Source organism: Eretmochelys imbricata, chromosome 10 (genome assembly GCF_965152235.1).
Source record: "Eretmochelys imbricata isolate rEreImb1 chromosome 10, rEreImb1.hap1, whole genome shotgun sequence".
Lineage (NCBI taxonomy): Eukaryota > Metazoa > Chordata > Testudines > Cheloniidae > Eretmochelys > Eretmochelys imbricata.
In genome coordinates this window covers 51,838,893-51,860,804 of record NC_135581.1, presented here as the reverse complement: position 1 = coordinate 51,860,804, position 21,912 = coordinate 51,838,893, and the positions used below count along the sequence as shown (strand labels likewise).

The window sequence follows — 21,912 nt, the reverse complement described above, 5'->3', positions numbered from 1 at the left end:
GGCAGCCAATTTTGAGCAGCCAGACACCAGGACAATAAGAAGAGCACATCGAGGCACACTGCATCTCCAAGAGGCTTTGAAAACTAGTTTCATCGATGACCCACAGTAATGTGACACTTATGTTTGATGTTACTTACCTAGCTGTCCCGTTCATTGCATGTACTCCCCTGTAAACTACAACTGTGCTAACCGCTGTGTGCTGAATGAGTAAAGAGCCTTTTCTCCTCAATCCATTGATTTTTATTATGCTCACAAACACTGAGAGACAGCAAAGAAAAGTAAGATAACCTGGGGCAAAAGGGCTGATAACATGGGGCTGTGGGGAAAAACAAGGACAGCTTGCTTACAATTGCACTGCAGTAACCATCAAAAGTGTGGGAATGGGCGCCTTCTGGTCCTTGTATCTTCCCCTGGAGTTGAGTGCAAGGGATACCGGACTTCCTTTCCCTCCGCCCCTCCCCTCCCCCACCCCGCATCCTAGGACGTCTGGGAGAGGAGGATGTGGAACTTGGCGACGATGGCAGCAGGTTCACCATAGGCTGCAGCAGGACTCTAGTGTCCAGCTGCCTTTCTTGAACCTCAGCCAGACGCCTCAAGGTTTCTGTTTGCTCCCTCATAATCGGCACCATCTCATCGTGCCTGTCACGCTCATCTTCCCTGCCTGCTCTTCTGTCCTTGTGGTCATTGTGCAGGCTCTCCAACAGTGCAATCCTCCATGTGCTGAGCTCTGTCTTGTCACTCTCAGAGGCATTAACTCATTGAACATGTCCTCCCAAGTCTTCTTTTTCTGCCTTCTAATTTGGGAAAGTCTCTGCGTGGAGGATGCGCTTATGGACAAGGTTTCAGCTACAAAGAATACAAAGCACGAGGGTAGCACTGACAGTGCATACATTGTTTCTGGTGCAAGGTTAAATCTTTTTATAAAAGAAACACCCCCTCAATGCACTTCCCTGCAAGTCACAACTTAAGGAGAATCGCTGGTTACTGCAAGAGTCGGTTTGCTGCTACAGCCATGGTGAGTAAGGCCACAAGGCATGGGTGAGAGGTCTTGTGCTGCAGCTTTTGTTAAGACATACTTGGAATCAATGGTTGGAACCTCAGCACAGCGCCCTTTCCCATAGCAACCTGGATGGTGCTTGAGGACAGGCACGAGTGTAAAGACCCACAAATAGTTTGATTGTTACAAAAGCGGCACTGGGTTGGGGTGGAAGTGAGACAAACAGGAAGGGTCGCACTCCTCCCCTTTTTAAATGCTGGCTGTAATACACGGTGATCCCTTCCAAGCACACAACAGGGCACTCATGGGAAAGTGTGGTTGTGTGACCCAGAATTCACCAAATGGGGCAGATTACTTATCGAATTGCTTGCGGTTTAAGGGCTAGCATTTAAAACCTCCTAGGTGATCATAAGCGATATCCCTTTCCTGAGGGTAACAAAAGCGGAAAGGGAGCAGATGCTGCAAGCACTGGGTACAGACCTGGTCCTTATGCTGCAATGCTGTGTGCCACAATGATGCCAGAAGAGTTAATACCTGAGTGACGCGGGAAAGTGTCCTACCGTGGTGGAGGTATCCACGGAGCGTTTTGGGGTAGTGGTGGGGTTGCCACCTAGAATCGCACGCAGCTCATCATCAAAGCCGCATGTCTATGGCTCAGAACCAGAGCGACTGTTCATCTCCCTTGTCTTCTGGTACGCTTGCCGAAGCTCCTTTATTTTCATGCGGCACTGCTGTGTGTCTCTGGTATAGCCCTTCTTCCCCATGCCTGTGCGATTTTTGGCATAGATGTTAGCGTTTCTTCTGCTGGTTCGAAGCGCCGCCTGCACAGACTCTTCTCCGCAGACAGCAATAAGATCCACTGCCTCCTGTGTGCTCCATGCTGGAGCGCGTTTGTGGCCTCGAGCATCCATTGTCAGCTGTGCTGGCTAGCTCTCCATGCTGATCAAACAGGAAATGAAAATTCAAAAGTTCCCGGGGCTTTACTAGTGGGGCGGTTGTTTCCTGTGTACTGGCTGAAAGTGCTCTCCAGAGCAGTCACAGCGGAGCACTGTGGGACACCACCTGGAGGCCACAGCACAGTGTCTGCACTATCCCCATGTCGACACGTGGATGTCGACTGAAGCGCTACGCCTCTCGCAGAGGTGGAGTACAGAAGTTGACTTTACAAGCCCTTTAGGTCAGCAGAAGGGACTCGGTAGTGTAGACACATACATTATTAACTCGACCTAATGCAGCATATGTCGACCTAGCTTTGTAGTGCAGATGGGCATTAGTCTTGAAAGGTATGTTGTGCCTTTATGCTGCTAGATTTCTGAAGACAAGGTAAAAAGTTTAACAAATCCAATACACATACTGTTTAATATAGCTGTCCTTTTGAGGCTTTTTGTTATAAGGCTACCAGTTGAAACTAAGTTACAGTACATTGCCTCTCATCTCTGTTATATAAACTCTGAGGGGATACCCTGGAATTAGTTCTCACTGAAGAAAACCACATAGCTGCTATTTTAATAAACTTCTTCCAGAGTGGTTAAAAGTTTTACGTAAACAATGAAGTAGAGCAGGAGTAAGGCACCTCAAATCGATACTCATTTTTTTTACATGAAATGAATGCTGCTGAGTCTGTTTCCCACATGTATATCTACTGTATCATTACAGTATAATATAAAATGGTTAACATAAATGGGAATGGGTTAGACTCTACATTCAGACCTGGGTCTAATAAGGTGTTTGCAGTAATGATTTTTTTAGCATAAGTATCGCAAAAGCAACATTTCAGTATATACTGGGTTCCTTTGGTTTACTTGGTTTAAAACAAACAAAATATTTAGTGAATTAAGATTTATCTGCAGTTTTGTGAGTTTAATTTATTTATCATTTATTCCTTTCTGAATTATATTTTGATAGTCTGAAATGTAAGCATGTTAAAGTGACAAACTAGTACATCCTTGTAGGGCACCAAGACACACAGTGGCAAGCAGCTTGAATAGCTGTAATAACTGGTGTGCTATATCAGCACAATACATTTGTGATACTAGGGGCACTTTGACTCAGGATCCTATAGCACAGTAGATTAGTAATATGGTAAGATTTTATCACAGTAATGAAATATTTTTGTTTTATTTGAGGGTAGGTTTTATTTTTGCTATTATATTTATATATGTGTAAACATATTTTAACTTTGGACTCGAGCAGTTAAAATGTCTCTTTGTTAACTGTAAAGTGTTGTGCCATTTAACAATACTGAACTACAAAGTCATGTTGATCTTAAAATGTAATACTGTGACAGCACTCTTATTTAAGCATCGGCATTTATCAAAGAGAAATAAAAAGGAGATTTGATTTGCCTTTGGTCCTATTTTATTTCCTCACTTGCAACCTTTAATTGGCAGAACAACTGTGAAACTGTTATGTGTTAATTGTTAATGTGTCAGTAGAGAGAATGAATGATCCAGAAGAGAAATGGGGGAATAATTGGTATAGGATTGGTGCTAGTTTTGTGGGCGTTTTTTTTGTTTTTGTTTTTAATTAGTGTGTCAGATTTTTTACAGTACAACAAAATTATGATAAGTATAACGCATGAGAATTGGACGGCACTGGGATCAATACAAATATTGAAAGGAGGAGAGGAGATAACTTGATAAGTTTTGAGTGTCACACCTAAACTTGGTAAAAGTATCACACTCATTTTAGACTAAATTAAACTGGCTTTTTGGAAACCTAGTGGTGATTGTTTGGTTACTGAAAATTGTTAGCAATGGTGACTCATATTAAGGCTTTAGAAAACTTTATATATGTTAATGTAATGCTGCATTGTTACATGTTTACATTTGGTCTGCACCTCAGTTTGAGTGTTGCACATATTTTAATTGTCTGTTTTCCATTTGGGTTTTGGAGGGCTCAGATGCATGAGCAGTACAATATATCCAGAGTTTCTCTGCTCATCTAAGACTATTATCTTTGCAGAAGAATCCAGGCAACTCCTAGGAAGGCTGCTACGTGCAAACTAGAAATATTGGGTGGGATCCACAAAGGTACTTACGTGCCTAAGTCTGGGATTTAGGCACCTAAATCCTGGTTTGGCTCCACTGCAATCCACAAAATTCCTGCCAAACTCTGTAGTCCCCTAAACTTGGTGCCTAAGTTTTCAGGGTGAAAGTTTCCTAGATGCCTATGTTTCCTCCTCGGGCATCTGGATGCATAGAGAGAGGTGCACTGCATATGCCCTATCTCCCTGCCTGAGCTCCAAAGAGATTTACAAAGCAAGGGAAGATAGGCATTGAGCAGCCTAAGGGCTAGTCTACACTGGCAACGTTAAAGTGCTGCTGTGGCAGCGCTTTATCATGGCTTGTGTGGTCCCGGCACAGCGCTGGGAGAGAGGTCTCCCAGCGCTCTAAAAAACCCACCTCCACGAGGGGCATAGCTCCCAGCGCTGGTGCACTGTCTACACTGGCGCTTTACAGCGCTGAAACTTGCTGTGCTCAGGGGGGTGTTTTTTCACACCCCTGAGTGAGAAAGTTGCAGTGCTGTAAAGTGCCAGTGTAGACAAGCCCTTAGTCACATGCATGGCCCAATTCGGTAGGGTGTTCAGAGTCCCATTCAAAATCCAGTGATGGTGTCACTGCCGCATACTTTATGACTATTAGATCAGTGGTTAGAGCACTTGCCTGGGTAGTGAGAGACCCAGGTTCAATTCCCCTTCTTATGCAGAGGGAGAAAGGATTTGAACTAGAGTATCCCACATCTCAGGAGAGGCGCTCTAAGCACTTAGTTATGGGATATTCTAATGTGGAACACTTCAGTCTTTTCTGTTGAAGTTGTTCCACTTTGTATAAATAATGAAAGAGTGATTGGAGCAGAGGGACTGGACCTGGGGTCCATCACTTCCCAGGTGGGTGACTTAACCTCAGGACTTCAGTCAGTCTCTCTCTCTCTGGCTCAATGACTGTTCCACTGTGGATAAAAACTTTAAAATGATTGGCTAGCTTAGGCAGCTCCCTACCTAGCGTGCTGGTTTTTGTGGATTGCATTCTTTGGCGCCCGCCTCTTCCTGTTTTGTTTAGAAACTAATGTGGAAAACCTATATTCTGAGTTGACAGTCTTTAATTTAGCTTTTACATAACACTTTCCTTTCTGTAGATCTTAGTGGTCTACAAAGGAAGGTCATTATAATGATCCCTTTTGAACAGATGGGCAAACTGCAGCGATAATTCCAGGATCACACAATGAGTTGGTGGTAGAGACAGGAATAGAATCCAAGTTTCAGTTTCTTAGTACAATACCCTGTTCGCTGGACACACTGCCTGTATCTTCCATCGAGCCTGTTTTCTCAAGAATAGGACAAACACCTGGTAGAGATTTTTAATTTAATTACTTAGACTCAGTTGTCAGCAGATATTTTTTCAGATCCACCCAAAACAATACAGCAGTGCTAATGCTTACATGATTTCATTAGCGTTCAAGACGCCAGAGAATATTTTAAACACTAGGTGGTTGCTAGTGGAGATTCTGGGATATTAGCCTATCTTACCAAGTGGTTGAAGTCATGTTTGTAGCTAAACTGTAATAATTAATTAGCAGCAGTCTCAGGGGGCCTTGTTTAGTAGCTCCTCATTCTAAATTCCCTAGCTATAGTTCTGTCTGGCTAGCTCTAGTGGGCTCACCCCATCATACGCTCAAATACTTAATTGCCGTCTCTGTTACGCTTTCAGGTAGAAAATTGTACTTTGGCTGCACAACCTGGTTTCTTGGTCCATTTAGGATTTTACCAGTGATTGTGGTGACTCAGCAAGGGTGAAGGAGGTGGTTAGCACAGTCTAAGTCTTGAGACAGATGGGAGTATGGGAAGGAAAGCTGTGAGGCAGGGTGTGAGCTTGGTGGACCACACAAGTTGTTTTGCTTAGGCTTTGGAAAACTTGGGGCCAAGGCTATAATTAAGCAGCACTGTCATTTGCTATCAAGGGCCATACATACTTCCGTAATTCAGGGAAGTGAAGGAGGCACTGGAATTTGAATTGTTTTGTGTTTTTGTTTTTAAATGTCAGCTGTAGAAAGTGAGTTGGAGAACTAAGAAACTTTTTCAAACAGTTTATAATTCATTCAGGATCAACTGCATGTAGATGACCTTCAATAGAATTTCTCAACCTGTGTTTGCACTAGAAATCATCCAGATTCTGTTTGTGTGGTTAATGAAGTTAATGTTTGAAAATGAATGAATTAGTAGAAGTACCTACACCAGTAATGGACTTAATTTGGTACATTGTGTGGTTATTTGCTGCAGCACATCATATCACGTATTTAAATGTCACTTCCCTTATTTTGCTAGTATCAACATTTATGTAAGTAAGAAAACATTTATTTGTATAAATTAGTACAAATTCTGAGACTGATCAAGATTCCAAAGAGCTAAATAGGATTTAAATGTTTTATAAAAGGAGCTGGGGAGTGGGGGTTGAAGGGGAGTGATCTAAATGATATTTTCAACTTGTGTGGGCATCAAAGGATAAGTCTGTTGGCTAGAACTTGATTAGCTACGTGGCCTTCTTTGGAACTGTGTGCTCAAGAAAAGGAATTATAAAGTGTAAACAGGAGGAAATCTGTCTTCCACATACTAAATCAGTGTATTCACTGTAATTCAAGTAACATGCATGGGATGCCGCTGTAGAGCTCAAGAACAAACAGTTATGGATTCCCTCTTTATCGTCGTGATAGTGGATGAATGCACTTAATGTCTCCAGATGATATTGCCATGGTAGAGTGTCTACATCACTTACTCACTATCTAATTCAGAAGCCATGTGCGAGAAGAAGTGCTATGGAGTAAGTTTCCTCCTGCTCCATTTTATACTTAAAATTACCGTCCACTTTCTGCTCATTCTTAAAAGGAAAAGTTTTATTCATAATTTTAATATTCATATGCATATCACAAAATATTTAATTACATGCAATACACGTGTTAATCTGGTTGTATATTGGCCACTATCCTTAAGGTTTCTATTCTATTTTAACCCTTACATTTGCTCCTTTTTAAGTGTCAGATAAAATGCAGCAACTCTCTGGTTTTAGATTTCTATCATAGTGCTCCATGAGAGAATTGATCATCATAACTAGGGTGAACAGATGTCCCATTTTTAAAGGGACCATCCCGTATTTAGGCCCTCCTGCACATGTCTCGACTTTTTTTTAAAAATGGGCAAACTGACCCGTATTTTCTGTCTTCCCCGCCATGCCCCAGTACTGGCGGGTCCTGCTTCTAGCCAGATCCCTGCTTGCCAGCTGCCTGCCCACCAGCGGCGGGAGGAGGAGGGGTACAGTGGCTGCCAATGGGCGTGGGTGTGCAAGACTGGTGGTGGGGCGAAGATGCAGCGCATGGGGCCAGCCACTCCCCCTGCTGGTCTGTCAGTGCAGCCCACGTTGCATGCCTGCTCTTGGCCAGCAGGGCCCCAGCCCTGTCCCATTTCCAGCTGGTACTGGCTGCGCACAGTGAGCTGTGGTGGCTGGTGAGTGTGGGCAGGTGCCAGGTAGTGGCCAGTTACATGTCGCCTGTGCTGCCCACCCATCAGCCTTTTATGTGTTCCCCCTCTCTGTCCTCTCCCTGCTTCACCCCTGCAGCCCCGCTGCTCCTCCATATCCCTCCCCGGTGGGGCGTGTCCCACTCCCAGCTCTGTGCGGAGAACCAGCCCCTGGGCGGCACACTCAGCTCACCAGCAGCCTGGCCGGCAGGCTCCTTCCTTTCCCTACTGCCTCTGGCTGGGCCAGCATCCTGGGAAAGCCCAAGACCCTCTAGCCCAGGGCACAGTGCTGGCACAGGGAAGCCTCCCCACCCCACAGCTAAGCTCTGGAGTGGTGGGGGCAGGGAAGCGATTTCCAGCCTGTTCATGCCCCGAATCTTCAGTTCCACAGCAGCCCTAGGGCAGGGGCTTAGCACCCTCTTCACCTGCCTCCATGGGCCCTGTCTCAGGGAGTGCGGGGCTGCTCCGTCCCCTAGGCACCCTCCCCTGCCGAGCCACCTCTCTGGCTGGGTTCGCTGAAGCCCCTGCTGTCAGGTTCTCTGGGCCCTGGTGCACAATGAATATCCAACTACGCAGGATTTCTTTTTAACGGGTTAGTCAACTTGATGTTAATTTGAATGTTTGTACTGCATAGTTCTGATTGTTTGCCGTTGAACTCGCTTGAATATGAGTAATTTTACCAGGTGTCCCATATTCAGCATAGGGAAATATGGTCACCCTAATCATATCATCTTATGAAATGCCCATGGACCAAATATTTACTTGTCTGGATTTGTTCCACACTCCTTTCATCCAGTTTTCCCGATGGTCTGTTACACAGTTGCTTGCGGCATCAGTTGCACTGGATTCAGTTTTAATGTTTGGTGATCATCATCTAGGATGCCAATGACTTGGTCACCGCTCAGTATAATTTAGGATTTTATTGTTAAAGTGAATTAGAAGCGTCTCTTCTCAGAGGTTCGATACAAAGTCTTTTGTCTATCAGTTAACCTTTGTGGAATACAAGCCTCGATGTCGTAAAAGTGTTTTAGGCTCTCTTCATACTGCAAAATTAACCGAATTTATGCAACATGTTCTTTTCACACATTTTTTGTTGACATCCTATTTACTTGAGAATATATTTGGATTGGTTTTAGGGCCAGTAGCTCAGTGTCTATGCACGCTTTATATTGCCCTAAAATTTCTAATAAGTAATTTTTTTCTTCATACATTATCCATCGACCATATGCTTTCCTTATTTACAGTTTGGCTTTTCCCTTGTATTTTATCCATCTTCTAAATTTCTGTTATGCGGTCAATTCATCTGAACTGAAAACTTTGGGTTTAATCTTCATCACCAATTGCTTTGTAAGTGGAAGTATTGGACAAATAAACGTTTAGAGAGATAAATATTCATTTCAGTATTTAAAATCCTAAGCGCATATATATAGCTACTGAGGGAAACCTGTTGTTTATTTTTTAAAAACAACAGCTTCAGGAGGTGATTCATAGTAATTATTTTGTCTTTTATATTTGCTGATTTGTTAGAAGCCTGTAAATATTTTGACTCCAGAGAAATTAGATGATTAAACTTAATTGGAAAATGATGTGGTGTGGGTGAATGTTTATTGCTGAGCTGAGCCCTTTGGCATTAATTGGAGCTGAAGCTTTAGATGTAGTAACTCAAATGAGCTTCAGTCAGCTATTACTTGTTTTTACTCTCTAAGGCCATGTCTATATGTACAGCGCTGCAGCGAGGCAGCTGTACCAATACAGCGATGCCACTGCAGCGAATCTGGTGAAGACATTCTGTGCCGACGAGGGAGAGCTCTCCCATTGGCATAAAACCCCCACTTCCATGAATGGCAGAAGCTATGTTGGCAGGAGAAGCTCTCCTGCCGACGTAGCAGTGTGTATATGAGCGTCAATGCCAGCGTTTATTTACACCCTGAGCAATATAAATTATGCCAACATAAGCTGTAGTGTAGACATAGTCTAAGTCAGTGATACAGAGGCTTCAGTGGTTCACAAGCCAAATTAGCTATCAGCATTACCCAAAAGAGCCACAGTAGTGTGAATTCATTGTTTCATTTACTATAGTACTAGTCATTTTTAAACAGTATGGTGGGGAAATATTTATTGTGTGTGTATATAATATATATTCTCACAGCAAATAACTTAATAACTTAGTGCAAGTTGATAACTTAATTGGTTAATAGCATAGTAAAAGTATCCTGATTGGTTGTTAATTAAATCACAGTGTTTTAATATCATGTGCAGCAGAGAGACTCATTAATGAGCCACTTGTGGCTCGTGAGCCGCAGTCTGAGTATCACTGGTCTAAGTAGTTACTCCTGGGGGAATTCTGTGCCTGGCAGGGGGCGCAGAATTCATACCTTCCGCAGATTTCTTGGTTCCCTTGCAGAAAAATGGGGGAGCAAAGAAATCTGTGGGAAACACATGCCCTTTTACGGCAGCCCGGGCACATCTGCTGGGAGCAGGCAGCAGCAGAGAGCAGATCACCTGAGGGGGGGTGGGAGAGACTAGGCATGAATGGGTCCATGGAGAGACATTAAGGGGGTGAGGCTGGCTGCCTGCCTATTTGTGAATGAGTGAGAGAGAGAGATTCACTCTGTCCCTCTCCTCGCTGTTGCTGCATCCTGGGCTTGAGGCGTAGGGCTGTGTGAAGCAGGCTCTGTCCCTGAGGCAGAGCAGAAATGTAACAAACAGGCAAGCTGCTAATGTTCATTAATTGTTCCCATTCTTAGTCAGTTAAAGCTCCTTTACCTTGCCAGAGTGGTGTAAAGGAGCCTTACTGTAAATGACAGTAATATAATCCTCAACTAGGAAGGCCTATGTGCTTTCTCACTTTTTTTCCTGTGCCAGAGAGGCACAATGGGTTAGATTACAGCTCAGGATCTCTTTTACTTATCCATTTAAAAAAAATCCAGGACAATGATTAGCAAAATTATATGACTTTCTTGTCTGAAAGTCTGAGCAATTTAAAGCAATATTCTACTTTACAGAACACCAAACACCAAAATTAAAAGTAATGAAATTTAAATGCATCTGAAGAAGTGGTTTTTTACCCACGAAAGCTTATGCCCAAATAAATCTGTTAGTCTTTAAGGTGCCACCGGACTCCTTGCAATTTAAATGAAAATCCAGGATTATAACTGGAATGCGGGGTCTTGGTTACCAAGTACAGTATTTGTAACTTAACTTTCATGGAAAAACAACAAGGAGTCCTGGTGGCACTTTAGAGACTAACAAATTTATTTGGGCATAAGTTTTCGTGGGCTAAAACCCACTTCATCAGATGCATGGAGTGGAAAATATAGTAGCAGGTTTATATACACAGTCCATGAAAAGATGGGAGTTGCCTTACCAAGTGGGGGGGGTCAGTGCTAACGAGACAATTCAATTAACAGTAGAATACCAAGGGAGGAAAAATCACTTTTAAAGTGGTAATGAGGGTGGCCCATTTCAAACAGTTGACAAGAAGGTGTGAGTAGCAGTAGGGGGAAATGACAAAAACTAATTTCCCCATACCAGTTAATAGGGAAAAGGGGAAGGATGATGATGATACCAGTCAGACTATTAACTGCATAACTTATATCAGTGTGCTCAATTTGAAAGTTCAAACATATCATATTCTTCGTAATTATGCTATTACTAACTGTCCTCCTTCCCAGTGCTAATTCTTCCGTTCTATATGCCAACAGTAGCGTACGCTTGAGCTACTCAGAAGGGAAATGGGTCCAAGCTCCAAAGTTCAGATCAGAACTTCCCCAGTGTTCATTGGCGTTCAGATCTGGGATTGTGTTTCAGACCCATCTCCACTATGACTGAGTTCCTGTCTGGCAAGTCATGCATGAGCATTTCAAATTGCTGAGATGTTACCCTAGTGTTACACCTGAAGTTTCAGCAATACAGGTTCCAGAGGGATTCCCTATATATGGAGATTGAGATTAGCTTGATTTTGTTCCCACTGAAGTCAATGATAAATCTCCCATTGTCTTCAATGGAAGCAGAGTTAGTCCATGTTGAACACTTTTGAAGATGGATAATGGAAATAATGCTGGAGCCAGTGAAAACTCTGTGTACTCATTTTATGAGATCTGAGATGATAATTCTAATTAAATTCATTTTCTCTTCTAATAATTAAATTGCTAAATTCAGACAACTAATTCATCAAAGCCATCTACTATGCAATCTAATAATACACGCTGAGTATTAGTCAATACTCATTTCATACAATCAAAATAATCAGCTTCATGATTATAATGGAAAGCAGACTGATTAAAAGTAGTAATTGCATTATCTCCCCACTATTCAGGCATACATTTTAAATAAAATTAGCACAATAAAATGTGAGGAAGGGTTTAGATTATATCTATGGAAATCACACAAGGGGAGTATCATTTTCATCACCCTTTAGCAATTGACACACGTAACAGGTAATGAGTCTTATATAGCACCTAGCTTAGGAGTCTTTAGCTCAAGTAGTAGAGAGACATATGTGTCTAGCACTGGAGGTTCTAGGTTCAAACACCACTGACTGCTCAAGAGGCTCTCGTTATAGCTATGCTAGCCTCTTCCCCCTAATATTTCCCACTGTTGCAGCTCCACCAATGGCTGTGCTAGCACGGAAGACTGTCCACTGCAATTAGCAACTATCGTCTCAACCATGTGGTTAAAATGCCACTAGCTGACCTACACTAGCAGGTCTAGGAGACACACTGGCACCTGGTCTACGCTAAAGCGCCCACTGTTGGAGAAGCACCCAATTTGATTTTTTTTAGCAGGGAAGTGGATATAGGCAATCCCATACAGTAGTGATAACCGATTAATGAATATCTTTAGACTTCAGTGTTTTGTGGGAAATGTGGCATGAATAGCCCATAAAGCTCAAGTTTATGATTGATTAATTAATATATTAAAAAGGCCCAACATGCAGCCAACATGAATTTCTCAAGGTCCCTTCCTGCCCTGCATTTCTAAGGTTCTATGAACATAGTATAGTGAGATATTTGGCCCTCAAGTCTAGCCAGAATACTGGCTGATTACATCTCTCCAAGCTCTTGTGCAAATAGACAAGCATTTGATTAGATTGCTTGCACCAGGTAATTTAGGACAAACTTTAGCAGGTGTGAAGTTTTTGGTCCTTTCTTCAGGTCCGTGACATTTTGTAATATTTGACACAAAAACAAAAAAGTTCTCAGTGACTGCTTTTCATGCTTGAGAGAAAACTGGTTTGGTTCAGGTGGGCAAGGACTACCACAGAGTGTTTTGGCTGCTTTGTTTTAAAGGTGCATCCAACGCTTATAACTGGCTGGAGACAGGAAACATGTTGCCCAAGGCAAACTTCTCTCGATGCCATGAATGAAAAGAGAGTTCTGTGGCAGAGTAGGAATTCATACTTTAGAGGTGTTGTCATCCTCTTTGTCAATGGCTGGCTTGTAGATGACTCTTCTGTTGTCTTCTCGTTCCTTTTTGCAACTATAACAAAATAATTATATTAGCAAAGTGAAATTGTAAAAGCATCCATGACTATTTAAAACACGTTATTTTTCAGGGTATGGGGTAATTCTTTCAGTACTAGTGCACTTTGCACCACTCACTGGGGCCAGTACTTAAAAATATGTAGGGATAACAGTTTATGCATCGTACAAAGCTAGTGTTCATTACAAGGAAAAACTTTGAGTTGGCAAAGGGGAAATAAGCAACCTTGGTCTCTCCTCCAGAACTAACGCAGACTGATTGCTATAAAAACCAAGTGCTCTCAATATATATCATATAGGACTCCGTCCCCTAATTGACATAACCCTTCCTGTGGTAGGGATTTATTCTAAAACTCCACTCTCTTCTAGTCTGACTTCCTTTCCAACTGCATATGCACAGCAGCAGATTCAGAGAGCAGCTAAAAGCAGGTAAATTTTAAGCAACAGAAATGGGATCAGGGAAAGAACAAATAGAGGGAGGTGAGAGATGGCAAATGCTGGGAGAGAGCACATCATCTAGCCAGCTGTCCACCCCAGAAAGGTAGGAGCTCATTCCCTAGCCTCTGCTCCCTGGAGCTATCCAGGACCGAAAGCATTTCAGTCCACTCTCCATAGACGCATGCTACAAGACTTTTCCTCATTTCTGAACTCCTTATCTTTGGGGCTGTCATAAATATAAAGGGAAGGGTAAACAACTTTAAATCCCTCCTGGCCAGAGGAAAAACCCTTTCACCTGTAAAGGGTTAAGAAGCTAGGATAACCTTGCTGGCACCTGACAAAAATGACCAATGAGGAGACAAGATACTTTCAAAGCTGGGGGTGGGAGGTGGGGTGGAGAAGCAAAGGTTCTCTCTGTCTGTGTGATGCTTTTGCCGGGAACAGAAAAGGAATGGAGTCTTAGAACTTAGTAAGCAATCTAGCTAGATATGCGTTTAGATTCTGTTTTGTTTAAATGGTGGATAAAATAAGCTGTGCTGAATGGAATGTATATTCCTGTTTTTGTGTCTTTTTGTAACTTAAGGTTTTGCCTAGAGGGATTCTCTGTCTTGAATCTGATTACCCTGTAAGGTATTTACCATCCTGATTTTACAGAGGTGATTCTTTTACTTTTTCTTTACTTAAATTTCTCTTTTAAGAACCTGATTGCTTTTTCATTGTTCTTAAGATCCAAGGGTTTGGGTCTGTGTTCACCTATGCAAATTGGTGAGGATTTTTATCAAGCCTTCCCCAGGAAAGGGGGTGTAGGGTTTGGGAGGATTTTGGGGGGAAAGATGTTTCCAAGCAGGCTCTTTCCCTGTTATATATTTGTTAGACGCTTGGTGGTGGCAGCAATAAAGTCCAAGGGCAAAAGGTAAAATAGTTTTTACCTTGGGGAAGTTTTAACCTAAGCTGGTAAAAATAAGCTTAGGGGGTTTTTCATGCAGGTCCCACATCTGTACCGTAGAGTTCAGAGTGGGCAAGGAACCTTGACAGGGGGTTTAATGTGAGCATTGCTGAGGTATTTTGGCAAAAAACTGAGCACCTCTGTAGGGGTTAGGGTAGAGGGACAGGTACATTGGGACAAAAGTCATCTCCGGTACACCAGCTTGAGTTCATATTTATTCTCTGTTTTCTATGAAATGGGTTTCATCTGCTTAGGTCCACTAGTCATAGAGGAGAATCAACATATTTACCATGTTTAAACAAACAAAGGTGGGACAGCAAAATCTCTTACCTCTTCTTCCTAAGCAGCCAAAAGGCTACTGTAAGCATGATGATAACTCCAAGAACACTGGCTAACACAACTGAAAGTACAACACCTAGGAAAAGGAGGAAAATGCACAGGTTTGTTTTCTTTCTTTCTTTATTTCATGTACAAAGTTACTTAAGGAAGTAAAATGGCAAACTTATTCCTTTACTAGGTAGACTTCTCAAAAGATGCAAATCTGAAGACCCCATCCTGAAATCGGATCCACACAGGCATACGTCTATATTCACCCAGAGCCCCAAGGAGCACTCAATTGGCACAGGAGTCATGGAGCAGCTTACAGGATCGGGGTTCTTTATGCCTGCTGTCAGTTAACATCTCTGTTCAGTACAGGCAAAATTCAAGAATCAGACCCAAATGAGAGAGAATGCCAAACTAATTCCTGCTCTCTTTCCATGACCAAAGAACACAGCTGAATGTAGTCCTTGCTGCAGGTGGTGTGTTTTGTAATTGAGAATATTATTTTCAGGTGTTGCTACAAAGGTTAAAGGAGGTGGAGGATTAAATCATTATATTAATATAACATTTAAAAAGTATCATTAGTTCATGTCTGTAAGCACTTCGGAGATGATGCGTTGGATATCCCTCTCAAGCTTGAGATTCTGCAGATTTGATATTTGTAAATAATTGGGGTGAGTTTAATCATCATCAAAAAAGGGCCAAACGCTGGCTTGACATGCATTTCTGCACTCCATGAAAACAGCACAATAATCCCACCTTGTATCCCTTATGCTCAACAAGAGATGGCTGTCTCTATTCTTGCCTCTTTGGAAATCAGAAAGGCTTCTCTGTAGGCCTGCTGCTATTGGAGTCATGGATGTGCACAATAAGGTTTTGCTCTACTGTGGCTGCCTGATAAAAACACATCCCTATGCACTTCCCCACCATCTCTTCCACCTTCCAAAATGAAGTTTGTTCCTGCTCTTGGCACAAGTGGTTGTAAAAGGCTCTGCATCATGCTGCTCTCAACTGGCATAAAGATGCATATGTTAACAGTGCTCTTGCAGGGTTGTTGGTTTTTTGGTTCATTGTCCTAGTAACCCCAGAGACTGTTCCTGGTGTGAGAACAGCAGGATGTACTGTGGGGTACATATTCGGAATGTCTTTAAAGGAAATGTTGCTTACAAACAGGAGCTAAATTATTTGGTTGTTTGGATGGACTGGGAGACAGGAAACCTAAACTCTATTCCTGGCTTTGACACTGACTCTGTGTGATTTTTGGGCAAGTCACTTCATGTTCCCTGTTAGATGGTAACAACAATGCTTACACCATTTTGTAAAGCACTTGGAGATTATGGGTAAAAAGTATATTATTTGATTTGTTTTAGGTTAGTTAAATCATGTATTATAATTCAATATAATTTAGTGTTAACCATAGGGCAGGACTTACAGCAAAAAGGTACACTAGATATTGAAAGGTCACTTTAAGACAGAAATGGAAAATGGCATAGAAAGAGAAGCTCAATCAGTCTGAATCACAAAGATCACTGTTGTGTATATATGCTGTTAGCAATCCAACAACATACCCGTGCTCAGTCCACCAGGTACTGAATCTTGACAAAATGAAGGGGGCAGGGAGGGAAAAAGTGAAAGGTTAATCACTAAGGTTACACTGGAAATGAGTATTAAAGAAATATAGATCAGGTATTTTCCTCATAACTTTTTGTTTCTTGGTAAAATGGTGCTGCTTGGCTACTAGTCTTGTAGACATTTTTAATGTGTGACTTTTAAGACAGACCCTGCAGATTGCCTGTCACTTAAAGCACTGCTATCTGAGAAATTTTAAAGTTAGTATTGCAATTGCTGCTTCCTAGATACCTTAAAATCTTTGCACATTGTTTGGCCAGAACAGAGGTTTGGAGTGGATCACAGACAGACATACTGGAGCGCACCAGTTATTCATTGTCTGACAGTGACTAATTCTGGAAACTTCAAGAAAAAGGCATAAACTCCTACTATATACAATTGTATGCTACCGCTAATCATCTGATCTTCTGAAGCATGAGACAGTAGGAAGTGCATTGGTCTGACTTCGAGTTCCTTTGTCCTATTATAGCACAGCATCAGAAATAGCTAAGGAGGCAGAATGGCCTATGATGGCAAGAATTACCTGTGTTCAGCATAACATCAAAGAAATCTGACCTGTCACAGGAAGTTGAAACCTGAGCTAATCTCTCCCAACCCTCAAGTAAGAGGAGAGGGAATGCTGAGGATTAAGACTCAATATTCCCTCAATTGGTGGCTGGCAGAGTTGCATCTCATGTCTCAGTTTCCTGTATAGTAATGAGCCAGGTCCTCGAAAGACACCCACACACACCCCAAAAGAGAGGGAAGTCAGGATTCCTAACACTGAAGTAAAGGAAACATCAAAGTTTTTCCTTCTCTTTGCCTCTTTATTATATAAAAATACAATAAAATGCATAAATTACTTCTCTTTAACAGTTTAGTAATTTTTTAAAAGGCACGTTTGCCCTGCAGGGCACAGATTAAAACTCTAGAACAATTACTTTGTTGCCGAATAGTGAGGGGTGGCAATATGTGCAAAACTTGGACAGTTACTTCCTGACATTTGAGTAAAACAGCTTGTATAGTAGACCTCTGTTTGCAGGCATTTGACTTGTTTTCTTCATTGTATTATATATACAGCTAGCACTGGCTTAGATCTATCTGTGAGAGGTTGGTTTTAGTATTTATGATGGTCTGGTAAACTCACTGGTCACTACTTGTCTATTTTGGGTAAAGCGGGCTTTGTAATACTGGAGTATTTGTAATCATAATTGCAGTGTATTGGGATATTGCTCTTCTGTAACATTAGCCTGTGAAAGTGCTAATGGTGACATGGTCAAGGGAATAGTATAAAATCCTCATTCTACCCCAAACTCAAAGGCAGCAGCGAAATTGAGTGTCGTTGGATAGACTGTTGCACTATATATTCCAACATAGATAGGCTTACATGTCTTGTTTAATTTCCACCTACTTAATTGAGGCTTGAACTAAAAATTTGATACATTGGTGAACCTCAGCAAATGTGGGATAAGGTTGTTTATATGACTAGGAAGCTTGGCCTTTATTCTTCCCCAGCAACTTCCCTCTCTGCCCGTAACAAGCCTCTTTAGGAAGGGATTGCTGCATGACAGGAAGGGCTTAGAATAAGCACTGATTTACCAATTTATTCAGGCCACCCGTGCCAGTAAAGGTTTCCCTTACAGCATATCTGCTAGAGTTTATTCCAGTTTTAAATATATCAATACTGGACTTCCATCTCTTCCATTAGACTGTGGACTAGTCTTCCAAGGGATCTAAGAGCAAGTATTCCCAGGCAGTGTTTGTATGTTTGATTTAAATCTATAGCACATGGGCATGAAGCATGTCTCTTTGAACAGTTCTGTATCTGTCAGGCACATTAAATCAGGCAGATGAGAGAGACTGACTACCACTTTTCTGTCCTAAGGAATCTGAAATAGGAGCCTCTTTGACTGGATTGAAGATCCCTGTGTTCTTCAGTTGACAAAGGGAAAAATGGGTCTTTACTTTACTGTGGCTATATACCGTAGTGACTCCATGGCTTTAATCAAAGGAGACCATGTATACAGGAGGACAGAATAATATTTAATCAGATATGGGGACAGAGTCTAAGAAATAGGAAAAGTAGTTGAAAAAGGCCTTTGGAATTTAGTTTTAATGCAGCAGAAAGATCCTGCTTTTCCTGAACAAGATACTTGCTGCAGCTACTGAAAAAAATAAGGAACGATTGTGTACTTTCAGTAGTGGAAGGGATGCTTTGATCACAGCTTTTATATAGCATGCAATGAAAAAAGTCAAGGTGCAGAACTGCCAAAAAATTTAGAGATGACCAGTGTTTCTTGTCTGTGAATTGCACATAGTCACTGAAGTAATTTATTCCCAATGCACTCAGGGCTTTGCTTACATGAAATAAGAAAGTATTTCCAATTTATTAGAGGGGTAGCTGTGTTAGTCTATATTCGCAAAAACAACGAGGAGTCCAGTGGCACCTTAAAGACTAACAGATTTATGTGGGCATAAGCTTTCATGAGTAAAACACCCACTTCTTCAGATGCATGCTGTGAAAATTACAGATACAGGCATCAATATATATTGGCACATGAAGAGAAGGGAGTTACCTTACAAGTGGAGAACCAATGTTGAAGGCCAATTTAGTCAGGGTGGATGTAGTCCTCTCCCAAAAAATTGATATTGACACCTCCTCATCGATTTTTGGGCCTTTTTCTTATATAGGTTCCTATTATCCCCCACCCCAATCCCGATTTTTCACATTTGTTGTCTGGTCACCCTACCCACTGTTGTAATTGGAGATAATGCAAGGTCTATAGTGCAATGATCTCTTGATACAATAAACTGCATTTAAAAATTAACTAAAAAAACCTGAGAAAAATGCACTTTGCACACCTGGGAGTTAAAAATCTTCGGTGAAATCCTAGCCCCATTGAAGTCAATGGCAAAGTTCCCACTGACTTCATGGAACCAGAATTTCACCCCATATATTTAAAACATCATGACAGTGAGTTAGGAAATTGTCTGCATCTTAAAGAGACACCATCAAGACTAGTGAAGCCTAGTAAGTTTATAAACATGAGTTAAAAGTTTTGCATGTGCCCTGGCAGCTCCCTACCTATTTGTGGTTTTACAATCTCAATTTCCTATTTAAAAACAAAAAAGTAGTTCTCTCCCTCTTGTCTGTGTGGAAGAACAACAAACTGGGGGGGGGGGGGAGTATAGAGGACGAAAGAATGAAACTGACTGTACAAATGCATGACATAAAACTAAAATATTTTCCCCTTTCAGTCATAGCAATAGTATGTGTTACTTGTAAGAATTTGCAAAGCATTTTCAAACAACCGTGAATTTTTGGTTTTTACACTGACAGTGTCCTTCTAAGAAACACAGTGCTCAGTTTGCAAGGCTTCCAGCAGAACAAACTGTGGCTGGTATGAAGCTCCAAAGCAGAAGCTTAGAGTAAGAGCACAGTCCTACTCTCAATTCTGCAGAGCAGAGACGGATTCCAGTACTCTGCTCCCCTTACATGGGTAGAATCCCCTGATGGAAGCAATGAGAATTTTGACTAGGAGAAAAAAGTATGAGTAGGGGTCTTCCAGGAGAAGGATTCTACCTATAGTTGCTAATTAGTTGTTTTTCTTTGAGCCGGAGCAAATCAAATTTAATTTGAGAAGGGTTTACTTGGATGAATAAAAAAACATGCAGAAGGGAACAAAAATATAGGTACATAAGCAGGGATGGTACAGTAAGTCAGATAATTAATACAGGATAGCTATAGAATGTTCCAGTTCTCAGGACTGCAGCTTCAAAAAATTTCCTGTGCCTGGAAGCAGTTTTTGATGTAGCCTCAATGAATCACACCTCTGCTTTCCTGGTGGAGGTGTGACTGAATGTTGCTCAGCTGTTTGTTTCACAGTAAAAATGGGCCTGGGCTAAAACCCTTCATTTTCAGGGTGCTAGAAATTTGAACCCTGATCTGACTCTAGCAAGTACTTCCCTATCTTTATAGTTGGACAAACTGAAACCTGGGATCCCCTAGACCCCTAGAACTTTGGAGTCCTTGAAATTCCAGCTTGGGTACCTCTGACTGCAACACATTTGATGGGCTGTGGAGTAAATGATCAAACAAAATAGTGAGGTTGGTGAAGATTGGTTCACTAATGTCAATATTCATACTGCCAGCTAAATGCTGAAGTTATTTTGCCCATATGTTAACATTTTGCATGTGATGTAGACTCAAGTTTCATACCTGATTTTTCCCATTATGAACAAAATATGATACACAAATTATGGTTCAAACCTTAGTGTATTTACAAATATTTTGACCTATTCCAAAAAAACAAAATACAGAAGAGAAAAGTCACCCTATTCCCCCTATTGTCTCAAAATAGCCGGAGACCCTAACGTTTTTATCTATGAAGAAGATTATGAACCTCACCTTTCAGAAAAATTAGCCATCTTAGCTTTTTGTGAATTCCAGCTATTAGAAACATTTAGGGCCAGATTCTCAGGTGGTGTAAATTAGCATAGCTCTACTGACTTAAATCGGAAACTGCCCCTTATTGGTTTGGGGAACGGTCAGGCCAATTTGGATTTAAGTGTTTTTACAATGTAAATCTAAGTCTAATGCCCAGTGACATAAGGGCATTATAGAAAAGGTCTAAATGTTTCAGGTACACTAAATATGTTTCCAGTTGTCTGGAGTCTTAAAATTCCATCTGTTATGTAGAAGAGTATGTCCCTTTCAGCAACTCTCTGTTACTCGGTAGAACTCACGCAGTGGAGTGGAATTTGAAAGCTTCAAGACTATAAAATGGACACCATTTCTAAAGCTAGGCACTTAAAACTGGGTGGACTTCAGACTCATTCTTTATAGTCAAAATCACAGAACTGTCCTTACAGTAATTTAGGTTTATTTGTGTATGGGCTTTTTTTTTTTTTACTTGCACTTGGGTTTTAGATTGGGATTTAAGTTTGTAGTGTTTGAGATATTTTATCCCTTCTGTTAATAAAGATGGGAAAAAGCAGAAGCCAGGTTTTTTTTAGTTGTTAACTACGAACTGAGTTAGATTCAAGAGTCTTGAAAGTTTTATTTGTAGAAGTGCAGTCATCGAGCATTTTATTTTGACAGGGCAGGTGTGTTATCTAACAGTTCAAAGAAGGCTGGGAGCCAGTACTCCTGGGTTCTGTCCCACTCTGGAACTCACTTCCTGTAAAACTTCGACAGGTTTCAGAGTAGCAGCCGTGTTAGTCTGTATTCGCAAAAAGAAAAGGAGTACTTGTGGCACCTTAGAGACTAACCAATTTATTTGAGCATAAGCTGAAGTGAGCTGTAGCTCACGAAAGCTTATGATTAAATAAATTTGTTAGTCTCTGAGGTGCCACAAGTACTCCTTTTCTTTTTGTAAAACTTTGAGAAAGTCTTCCTGTTTCTCAATTTCCCCATCTGTAAATTGGAGATAATGAATATGCTGCCAGGGGGCTGTGAAATGCCTTGAGAACTTGGGGTAAAAGGTGCTAATTAAATGCAAAGTGTTATACTGACCTCTTTCATCAAGTGTAAAACTGCTTCCCCTTCACCATTAACGTCTGTTAACTCTAGATACATTTTACTCATACTTTAACCAAAAATGTAGGGAGG

General features: G+C 41.5%; 2 protein-coding genes across 3 annotated transcripts in view; one reads left to right on the top strand and one right to left on the bottom strand.

The window, feature by feature from the left end:
- APH1B (aph-1B gamma-secretase subunit) overlaps nt 1-21,912 on the top strand; it is a 106,985-nt gene that overhangs the window by 24,384 nt on the left and 60,689 nt on the right. Inside the window, exon 7 of one of the 2 annotated variants that reach the window (XM_077829236.1) lies at nt 520-3,321. The exons of the other annotated variant lie outside the window; for it this stretch is intronic. Within the exon in view, the coding sequence (XP_077685362.1) occupies nt 520-968 (449 nt within the window). The 3' untranslated portion in view covers nt 969-3,321. Of the gene's footprint in view, nt 1-519; nt 3,322-21,912 lie in introns of those variants that run through there. 2 annotated transcript variants of the gene reach the window in all.
- CA12 (carbonic anhydrase 12) overlaps nt 12,902-21,912 on the bottom strand; it is a 46,453-nt gene continuing 37,442 nt past the window's right edge. The window contains exons 9-10 of the mRNA XM_077828708.1: nt 14,703-14,787; nt 12,902-12,986 (exon numbers count right to left, since the gene is read on the bottom strand). Coding sequence (XP_077684834.1) covers nt 12,902-12,986; nt 14,703-14,787 — 170 coding nt within the window. The remainder of the gene's footprint in view (nt 12,987-14,702; nt 14,788-21,912) is intronic.